An 11359-nucleotide genomic window follows, 5' to 3' on the forward strand; every position below is an offset into this window, starting at 1 on the left:
GCGCGCCGCCTCCTGCCTTCCGGTTCACGCTTGAGATTGCTTCACCGTTCTCTAACGAGGGGCGGGGCTTACTACATAACTGCTTCCGGGCTGTAGGGTGACCTTGAGCCCCTCAAAAGCGACATGGCGGTTCTCTTAAAGCTGGGCGTTCTTTGCAGTGGCCAAGGAACTCGAGGTGAGGTGTCTTGGCCATCAAAGGTTCTTGCTGCAGCCTGCAGCAGAGGAAAGGAAGGAGTGAGGGCTCGACCGCCGGGTGGTGGGACGTCTTGAGAGGAAGGAACTTCCTCTTGTGCCCTCGAGGCACCTTATGCGGACGCAGCGGTGACACTGTAGCCCAAAGGCCCAAGTGTTTACCTGCTGGCTGGTCTCCCCAGCTCCTACTTTCCGCATCTGGACTGTGGTTGTGGCACCGGGCTAAAGTGAAAACAAACTCCTATTTGAGTGTGGGTGGAAGGAATTCGTTTGATAATTTGAGTGGCTTGCTATGCAGTGTTGTCTTTCCTCGATCTAGCCATGTAGACAAGACGAAGATCTGGAGCTTGCCGGGATCCCTCTGACTGGCTCCCGAGTGCTGGCATAACAACCATGCACCATCACTCAGGGTTTCGGTAATCATTTATCCAGGCATTTTCATTATACCGGGCACTTAAGAGGCTGGTATACAAACACGAATTAAACAGTTTCAACTCTCGAAGAACTTCGTGTGTGTGTGTGTGTGTGTGTGTGTGATAGGTTACAGGCAAAGAAAAGGAAACCCTGTTGTGTTATATGGACATTAGTAATGAGTGTAGAGAAAGTTTGGGATACTTGCTTTGGAAGGACTGACCTGCCTTGGGTCTGCAGGGAATTACATTCTCGTTATAGTAACCCGGATCAGCAAAAGCCAAAGTGAGAGGATATAAAGATGAAACAGGGTGCGATCAAATGGAACAAATACAGTAATATTTGTGAAAGTCCAAGTGTGAAGTTAGCCTAGAAAGACAAACTGGAACTAAGCCACAGAACTTATTGTATTCTATTTTGAAAATACAGTCTTTATGTGTTGCCCAGGTTGGGAGTAAGATTGAAAGGATGATAGGTTTACAATCTTGGTTTATTTTTGCCGTTACTATTGTTGCTTAGGCTGTCCTGGAACTTGACCTGTCTCAGCCTCCTGAGTAGCTGGTGTGCACCACTTAGCCTCAAAATCATTTTCTTTTGAGGCTAGCATCTCATGCTTGCTGAGCATATGTCCTGTTGGCAGACTCTATAGTCTCAGACTCAGCCTAGACTTAGGGTTAGTGACAGTGTAGTACATGACCTTGATGGAGACAGAGCAGGTTCAGACCCAAGTCATGGAGATGACATAGGCACACTGTGGTAGCCAGGCAGGTGAAGTCCTGAGCTCAGAAAGGTACAAGGAGAAGAAGGCAGTCTCAGGAAGTGTTAAGGAGTTGTGTCAGTAGGATGTGGTGATGTATAGAGGGAAATACCTGGCGGGCTATTGGCTATTCCTGGAATTGGCTGCATGGAGTCACTTGATCGTCTCTTGTTGGAATAGACACGGGGCGTATGAAAAACAGTTCCATAGTTGAACAGTTGGGAAGTGCAGACTTAGGCAACACTTCACAGAAGGAAGACTAGAAAGAGCTCAGGCCTGCTTTCACAGGCTGGTGATTCTAGTGCTTGGTGGTGCAGATGGGAGGGTCAAAAGGTTCAAGGTCATGGGGCAAGGGACGAAGAGCAAGGCAACTCTCTGAGTTAGAAGCTAGCCTGGTCATAGAGAGTTCCAGGTCAGCCAGGGCTAACAGTAAAACCCTGTAACCACCTTCCACCCCCACCCCACTCCCATGCACACCTCCCCCCCCCCAAAAAAAAAAAAAGACAGGAGAGGATATTAAATTATCTTTTTGTGTATGCAGTTAGCATTCTGGGAACAGATTAAACCTTTGTTTACTCTGCCTAGTTTTTAGCAGTGTTATGTTACAAATGTAGTTGTTGACTGTGTTTGCTAGGTTTTGCCTACTTCATACAACTCAGAGGCAATCGGAAAGAGGGAACTTAACTGAAGAATTGCCTCCATTGGATTAGCCTTTGGCCATGTCTGGGAGAGAATGTCTTGATTGATGATGTAGAAGGACCCAGGCCACTATCCTAGGCAGTCGTGCCTGGAGTGAATAATAAACCTAGTGAGTGTGAGCTGTGGAACTGGCCAGTAAGCAGCACTCCACTCCCTGTGATTTCCCTCAACGATGGACAGTGACCTGAATCGGAAGCTGAAGTAAACACTTTCTTCCCCTGAGTTGATTTTGGTCACAGTATTTATCATAGTAACAGAAAGCAATCCAGAACATTCTTCTTCATTCTACGGTCTATTTAAATTAGCTGTTTATCATCCCATGGCTAATCTGTGATGTAGCTGGGTGAACATCAGTCTGTCTTAACCAAGAGACAAGATCCGAAGGGGGACAGGAAGGAGAGGTCCAAGGGTACAGATGAGATTTGGTCTTGAAAAGGAAGAGGACAGTAGGTGAACTTTCTGAACTAAATTGTATATCTTGAGGGCAAAGACTTTTTTGTCCTTATGTTTCTTGCTCTGTTGCCAAGCACAGTCTTCGTGCAGTTAGTACTAGATAACTAGGCGCGTAAGAACAAGAGTACACGTGAGAACAAGAGTGCTCGTGAGAACAAGAGTGCGCGTAAGAGCAAGAGCCGCCAGTTTTTAAAGAAAGAAAGCGAGGCCTTTTAGATACATAGCTTCCTATTAGGAGTCTAGGTTTTCCTTGTTTGTTTTTGAGACAGGGTCTCATGTGACCCCATGCTGACCTCAGACCCCCCATATGTAGGTGAGGCTGACCTTGAATTTCTGCTCCTGCCTCTCCAGTGCTGAGGTATATGTGGTTGGTGTTGGAAGTAGCCCCAGGAGTGCTCGGCAGACAACTGGGCTACGTCCCCAGTACAGATTCTGTTTTTTTTTTTTTTTTTCACTGAATGAAGTTTGGGATGGGAAGAGGGCTCTTAGGTTAAGAGCACTTACTGCTCTTCCAGAGAACCTGGGTTCTCTTCCCAGCATGTCCATGGTGGCTAATAACTGTAACTCCAGGCCTAGGGTAGATATAACTCTGGCTATGAAGAAGAATGTCTGTGGACACTGGGTATGTGCATGATACACAAATATTACATGTCGGTAAGACACTCATGCATATTAAAATACATCCTTTAAAAGTAAACATTTATTAATTTCCTTGGTACGCTCATGATCCCGTTAGGAAGTGCTTATGGTCCCTATATTTCCTCCGTCAGCTCTGTTACTCCGAAGCCGGGTGGTCAGACCTGCTTGTGTGTCAGCGTTTCTCCAGGACCAGCCTACCCCAGGATGGTGTGGAACCCAGCACATTCACCTGTCACCAAGCCACCACTGTACGTTCTCTCTGCCTCTGCTTTGTCGGCACTTTTATTTATTATTTTAGGGGTGGTGGTATCTGTCTGTGCGCTTGCATTCCTGATGCACACGATCCAGAGGAGGGGGTCGGAGCTCTGGAAGGGAGTTAAAGAAGTTGTGCACTGCTACTGTTTTGAGGCTTTGGCCATCTTTTCCTGGACTAATAGTACATTTGACGGGTCTTGATGCCTTCTCAGGGAGACGCTCGTTGTCTGCTGGTTAAATAAAGACCCAGTTTACAATATTCATAGAGAACCTTCTGGTCTAACTCTTCAAAATGTGTTACATTATTGTCAAGAAAACAACTCTGTAGGAAGTCTTAACAAAGACTTAGTCACTGGTGTTTGTTTAGCCAGTGGAAAGGAGCCAATTGTGCATAAAATCTAATTCTGTGACTGAATCTTGGATTTATAGCTGAGTTTTTTTAGGTTGAGTAAAACCATATGGGATTTTGTAGGTAAATACCATGTGGATATTCACATTAAACATTCTAAACATGACTAATGAGCTAACTGTGTTTTCATTAAAGTGTGGAGGGAGAAATTTTTTTTTTGTCCTGGCTGGTCTGAAAATTGCTTTGTAGTCCAGGTTAGCCTCAAACTTGGCAGTGATCTTCCTGAGATCATTATTTTGATTTGCCTTTTTGTTTGTTAATTTTTTTGAGCTAGGGTTGTACTGTAGCTGGCCTGGAACTCACTGTGTATTCCAGACTCCAGTCCTCCAGCCTCAGCCTCCTTGGTGCTGTGATTACAGGCCTTCATGCCTGGCTGCTGAGATTTGTAAAGCGTCTCTATTTTTATTTTTATTTTTATTTTTTATTTATTTTTTTATTTTTTTTGGTTTTTCGAGACAGGGTTTCTCTGTATAGCCCTGGCTGTCCTGGAACTCACTCTGTAGACCAGGCTGGCCTCGAACTCAGAAATCCGCCTGCCTCTGCCTCCCGAGTGCTGGGATTAAAGGCGTGCGCCACCACCGCCCGGCTCTATTTTTATTTTTTATTTTCTGCCTTTCAGTCCTCCGTGGTTCTTAAATCAGCCACTTAACAGATGAGCAATTCTAGCTGTAGGGCTTTTCTGCCTACTAAACCCTTTTTGGTTTTGACCAGTTTTTGTTTCTGGATTCCTTTATTAGATTTATCAGACTTGTTCTGAAGTACATGAGGCTGAAGAAAGTCCCCCGAAGTAGTATGCATAGATTTTTCTGTATGTGGTTGTGTGCATTTTTCTGGGTAGGAGCTCCATCCTTTTGTGAGGTTCTTCTAGGAGCTCATCGCCTCTTAGAAGTGCTTAGGGCCTGTGCTGTTTGTGACTTGTCTAAGAGCGGTCTTCATGTTTCATTTGTTTGGCATTGGGTTGAAAAGGGATAGAAACAGTAACCTTAAAAAATAGCCTTAGCAGAGTGAGTTCCAGGACAGCCAGGGCTACACAGAGAAACCCTGTCTCGAAAAAACAAACAAAAAAAAAACAAAAAAAGTAGCTTTAGACCTTTGCTCCTTTTTCACTCTGGTTTAAGCTGTTTTTAAAATGTATCACATCTTCCTCTAAAGATTAGACAGTTATTAGCATTATTATTCTAAAAGAGTTTCATCAAGGATTGCTAAATTACATTCATAAGATACCTGTGTCACTGAAGTCTGTGTAATTTCACTGCCTTTTTGCTTGTGCTCAGAGACACAGAGGGTATACTGTCTGATTCTGTGCTCCAGATGGACTTGCTGTGTATACTGTCTACCATTTTGATGGTTTTGGTAATCATGTGATTGAAGTGTTTGTTTTTTTCTCAACTCTTGTGAATCTGGTTCTTTTTTTAGCTGGTTCTAAGGCTGCATCTCTCCACTGGACCAGTGAGAGGGTTCTCAGTGTTTTGCTCTTGGGCCTGATCCCAGCTGGGTACTTGAATCCCTGCTCTGTGGTGGACTACTCTCTGGCTGCAGCCCTCACCCTGCACAGTCACTGGCAAGTACTACAATCCCTCTGCATTGTCTGCTTGGTCTGTTTGCTGCAAGCCTGTCTGTTCATAAAGGAAACATTGATTGAAATTCTCAAGACTTGTAGAATACTTAAAAACATACAAACAACTATCAATGGCCAAATAAATCTGGGCTTATGGGTATACATTAAGTGTTTTTGAATCAAAGTTTTACTATGTAGTCCAGGCTGGCCTGAAACTTGAAATTGTCTTGACTCAGCCTCAAGTGCTGAGGTTACATATGTGTACTTCTGTCTTAGGGACTTTTTTATTGCTGTGAAGAGGCACTGTGACCAAGAGTTCATTTGGGACTTATGGTTTTAGAGGATGAGTCCGTGGCTGTCATGGTGGCGAGCAGGCATGATACTGGAGCCGTAGCTGAGAGTGCATACTTATCTTGATCTATAATCAGGAGGCAGAGAGAGATTGGGAATGGTGGAGTCTTTTGAAACTTAAAAGGCACCCCCAGGGATACTTCCTCCAGCAAGGCCACACTTCCTAATCCTCCCCAAAGAGTTCCACCAATTGGGAACCAAGTATTCAAATGCATGAGCCTATGGAGAGCACCAACCACAATGAGCATGCCTAGCACGTATCCATCTGCTTGGCTGCTGTCTTATTTTGATAATCTTTATAGGCAGTTTGAACACAGTGTTTCCAGTTGTCTCCCAGTCCGTTCCTCCTGTATTCTTTTGTTTTTTTTGAGACAGGATCTCATGTAGCCAAGGATGACATTGAACAACTCATCCTCCTGCCCAATGACTGGGTCACAGGCCTGTGTCACCAGGTCTAGCCTTCCTCCTGTACACTTTTTTGAGATGAGGTTTTACTCTGGAGCCCTGGGTGACCTGGAACTTAGGAAATAGTCTAGGCTGTCCTTGAACTCAGGGATCCCTGCCTCCCTTGTCCTGGGATTACAGGCATGCACCACCACTCTTCCTCTTTCCATTTGAATTACCGTCATCCCATGTGCTCTTACTGGCTCAAGCCCTGTACCTGCTTGTCACCCTTAATTGATTCCCTTTGTGTTTGTTGCCAGCACAGCAGCCCCCAGTGATCCTGTCATGTGTTATGTGGGCTAGTTACTCTCTCTCAAAACCTATCTCATCTTCTTCAAACTAAAAGAATTGTTAAAATTTTGTATAGACACTGTGTGTGGTATTAGATGCCTATGAGTCTTGTTTATTCCAGGGAGCTGAAGCAGGAAGATTGCTAGTTCAAAGTCATCTAGGCCAACAAGTGAGATCTTGTCTCTATTAAAAACTTAGCATTCTCCAGTGTGGTAGAGCACATGTGTAATCTACATTTGCTGAGGTAGGGGGATCAGCTTGAGTTCAGGGTGAGACTCTGTCTCAAGAAACCAAAATAAAGGGTTGGAGAGATGGTTTAGCAGTTAAGAGCACTGACTTGTTCTTTCAGGGGACTTGTGTTCAATTCCCAGCACCCACATGGTGGCTTAAAATTGTCTGTGACTCCAGTTCCAGGGCATCTGACAACCTCACAAACACATACATGTAGGCAAAACACCAATGAACACACAAAAATAAATCATATATATAAAGAAACCCAAATAAAACAAGGTAAAATAAACAAATAAAAGACTGCCCTGAGAGCCTTTACCACCCCAGTCCCTAGCCCGAGCCTCCTCCCCACACATAAGCACCCACTGCTTCTGTGTCCAGCTGCTCTTTACAGGCACACTGGCTTTCTTACTGGTCCTCAGATGTGCTGGGGACCCTCCATTCTGGGCTTCACTATCTTCCTGTCTGTCTAAACTAGTTATGTACCTGACTTGTTTCCCATCTCAAGATCTTTTTTTTTTTTTAAATAATTTTTAAATTTATGTCCTTTCTAAAAATTATGAGTATTCTATCTGCATGTACACCTGCATACCAGGAGAGGGCATCAGACCCCTTCATAGATGGCTGTGTGCCGCTATGTGGTTGCTGGGAGTTGAACTCAGTACCCCTGGAAGAGTAGCCAGTGCTCTTAACCCCTGAGCCATCTTACCTGCCCCCCATGTGAGATCTTAAACACCATGTTCTTCGCAGAGATTTTCTTGCGTTCACTCACTCGGCCATTTGTCATCTTTCCTTGTTTTCTTAGTAACACTCACTACCTCTGGTTTGCTCCATTTTCTGTGTGTGATTTTGTGCCTTTGTCCCTTCCCTCTCTCTCATGGAAGTGCAGGTACAGAGCTGGTCTCATGCCTCAGTTGTCTGGTGCTTGTCTAGCGTTTGTAAGGCCCTGTGTTCTATCCCCACCATTCCAGGCAGGGCGGTGCATGCCTGGAATCCTAGCAGTAAGGAAGAGGAGGCAAAAGAGTCACAAGTTCAAAGTCATCCTTAGTAAGATCTTATTTCAAAAAAACAAAGCAAAATATGTCTGCACTACAAGAACACCGTAGTACATTACTTAAATTAGGTAAAGTGGAAACCATCCATTTGGCCTAACTAGAGTATGGTGCCATGGTCAGCCATGTAAAGGGATGACGTTCTGAGATGTGCTGCAGTGTGGCATTGAAAGCAGAGCACATGCTAGGGAAGCAGTGTGACACACCTCACGTGGTCTTACTGTAGGAAATGCTGGAATAGGCACAGCTACAGAGATGAGCAAGTCGGCGAGTGGGATACAAGCTAGTGCTTCCCGAGTATGTGAAAACTACCCAAGTCTGTACTGTTAAAAAGGTGGATTTTGTGGTGTGAGTTACATCTAAATAAAACTGCTATAAAAATAGTAAAGTCAGGCCACTCCTTATTTAGGTTATTCTGTGCCGAAAACCTAGTCAGTGTTTCCTTAGAGCCTCTGTAGTCTGCCTCTGCTTTGCCATGGTTTTTACTTGGCTTGCAGACTTCAGCCTCATTAATATCCTTATTGTTCCTTAGGGATGTTAAGATCCATGTCACTTGTTTGGGTGTTCTTCTCCTTCATGTCACCCTGAGGTGTTTCCTCAGGCTGCATTCACAGTTACTTATTCTTCTGTTTCACTAGAATGTCTGTTTCCGCACAGAGGGAGCACCTGTTACCTATTGCACCCTCAGCATTCCTGACACGGCACACAATACCATATGCCTAGTACACTCTTCATGAGGGAAGCTCTGAAGAACATTTGCTTTAGTTAAAAATGGAAAGAAGATTTTACAGATAGAGGAGCATTTAGTTTCCTGGAAATGTAAGGTCACAGGATGAGATCTTTTTATTACATTGTTAGCAACTCTATTTTTTGTTTGTTTGCTTGCTTTTTGAGACAAGGTTTCTCTGTGTAGCTCTGGCCATCCTGGAACTCACTCTGTAGGCCAGGCTGGCCTCTAACTCCCCTCTGCCTCCCTAGTGCTGGGATTAAAGGCTTGCAATACCACTGCTGGGCTATTAGCAACTCTATTGCATTTCGGTTTCCACTTTTTAACTGTGAGTTGCTTTGGCTGCTGTGTCAAAGCATAGAAATGATCCCACCTGTGAGCGTGGCTGCACGGGATCCCTGCGAGAGCAACCAGTTATTGGAGTCATAGAGCAAGACTTTGTATTTGGGGTGTTTTGTATTCTTTTGGGTGAGTGAGGTACTTAACTTGTCTGCATGGCCTCTAACTGCCCTTGTGTTTGACTTTTCTTTTCATCAGGGGCCTTGGACAAGTGGTCATTGACTACGTTCATGGGGACACACTGGAGAAGGCTGCCAAGGCAGGCCTCTTGGCACTCTCAGCTCTGACCTTTGCTGGGCTTTGCTACTTCAATTACCACGATGTAGGCATCTGCAGAGCGGTTGCCATGCTGTGGGAGCTCTGACCGCTGTGTGGAGCACGTTGATTGTATGCCTCCTTGCCTCTGCTTTATCAATGCCGTTCACCTCACAATGGAGGGATGAAGGAGAAGTCCATTGGTGGGCAGAATGTCTTCTAATTACATGGTTATTTTCAGAATTTATTTGTTGAGGAAGAGATTTGAGGAGTTAGGTTTGACCAGTCATGAGTCTGAGTTCCATATTCCACTGAGTATGGTGGCCAGCTCACATGCCTCACCGTGTAACTGAACATTTCATGGGCTCCTGCTGCCTTGACCACCGTTTCTTAAGGAGAGCCAGCTAACTGCTATCAGGATAAGAGTAGACTTCTCTCCTCGGCCCAGGATGGGGGGACTGTTCATTCATGAGTCAGACTTTGCATGAAATTGGAAAGTAATCCATTTGAAACCTTCCATTCTTGTTCAAATGACACCAGCTGTTGATGGCTCTGTTTCTAGGGTACTTTCAATCAGGAGATGGTCTCAATTACTGATTTTTTTAAGCCTTAGAAAGGAAATTGAAGAAAGCTAGATTTAGAAAAGTTTAATTTAGGGAGTTCTCCTTGTAGGTGGGTTAAAATATGACAGATTGCAAACAGACTTACTCTTCAAATATATCTCACTTGTGCAGAAATGAGCTGCCCAAAAAATATAAGACTAAGTAATAAACTGTCTTCCCACCATGGGAATTGTAAATGAAAAGTGTACTCTGAAAAAGCAAAATTTTTAAATAAAATATTATATAATGAAAATACATTGTACTTTTATTTTTTTAATGTGCTAGTATTCTTTAGTATTTGGGTTTTGGTTGTTCCTTATATGTTTTAAATAGAGTCTTTTTTTTTTTTTTAAAAGCTTTTTTTTCTCCCCTCTTCCCTTTCCCTCTGGCTCCGGCCCCACTCGCACCTGCCCTGCTTGCTCCAACTCAAAGGTTTTTATTTATTCGTTATATGTAAGTACACTGTAGCTATCTTCAGACACCCACAAGAGGGCATCAGATCCCATTACAGATGGTTGTGAGCCACCATGTGGTTGCTGGGATTTGAACTCATGACCTCCGGAAGAGCAGTCAGTGCTCTTAACCACTGAGACATCTCACCAGCCCTGAAATAGAATAGAGTCTTACAGGCTCATGCTGATCTGAAACTCTCCAGGGTGACCTCACACTTTGCAATTTTGTGCCTCTGCCTATCAAGTGCTGGAGTTACAGTTGTGAACCACAAACCTCACTTCTGTTCTAGTTTGAGATGGGCCTCAGTTTGTTGCCCAGGTTAGCATCAAAATCCTGGGCTCAAGCTATCTGACTAGCCTGAGTAGCGGCCTGCTGTGCATAGCTGTAGTTTTAGTCATTAAAACGGTGTTATGCTAGGTATGGTGGTACGTGCCTGTGATCCCAGCTCTCTAGGAGTCTGAGGAGGAGTGCTGTGAGTTTGAGGCCAGCGTAAACCACAATAAGTTCCAAGCCAGCGTGTGCTACATAGTGAGACCATTACTTAACAAAACCAAAAAACAATGAACAATTAAAAGTAAGTGCATCCACAGCTCTGAATCAGAACTGAGTTTAAGTTTGTGTGGCTTACCAAATGACTAGTTCCCATAGAATGCCACAATACAAAAGTACTCATGATAGGCAGAAACAGGCAGCTTAAGTATGACTAGAGCTTGAAGATTGAGTGGTAGGTGTTAGAGCTGTGCTATTAGTAGGGTGTCCTGTGAGTGCCAAGCTTTTTAAATCTGTGACCTGGATGTACTGACTGTAAGCCTTGCTGAATAACACTGTACATGTCACTCCCGGAGGATGTACTGAGCAGCAGGGCTGGGGGGTGTTTAAATGAAAGGGCCATCTGCTTTCTGGATACCGTTTGCAACATGTATGTCAGGTGGCATGATCAGAGGTCGTAGAATTGGAATACTAAAGAGGCTGGAGAGATGGCTCAGTGAGTAAAGACACTTGCTGCCAAGCCTGAGTTCAGTCTCCGGATTGACATGGTGGAAAGATAATTCCCATTGCCCCATGATCTCTACAGCTGTGCTGTGATGCACACGAGCCACACACCCCTAAAAGGAAAATGTAATATAATAAAAAAGATAGAGGCAGACGAGAAGGCTCTGCAGGTGAGGTTATTTAACTGCTGAGCATGACAACCTGAATTTGAGCCTCTGGACGCACTGTTTATCCTACACACTACAAGA

General features: G+C 44.3%; 1 protein-coding gene across 1 annotated transcript; it reads left to right on the forward strand.

Annotated features, from left to right (window-relative positions):
- Nucleotides 1-62: 62 nt before the first annotated feature.
- Nucleotides 63-9918, forward strand: Sdhd (succinate dehydrogenase complex subunit D). Its single transcript, XM_028783744.1, has 4 exons — nucleotides 63-175; nucleotides 3283-3399; nucleotides 5232-5376; nucleotides 9007-9918. The coding sequence occupies exons 1-4, from the start codon at nucleotides 124-126 to the stop codon at nucleotides 9170-9172; spliced, it is 480 nt and encodes a 159-aa protein (XP_028639577.1). The 5' UTR covers nucleotides 63-123; the 3' UTR covers nucleotides 9173-9918.
- The last annotated feature ends 1441 nt before the right edge of the window (nucleotides 9919-11359 follow it).

Source organism: Grammomys surdaster, unplaced genomic scaffold, assembly GCF_004785775.1.
Source record: "Grammomys surdaster isolate TR1022 unplaced genomic scaffold, NIH_TR_1.0 1164, whole genome shotgun sequence".
Taxonomy (NCBI): Eukaryota; Metazoa; Chordata; class Mammalia; order Rodentia; family Muridae; genus Grammomys; species Grammomys surdaster.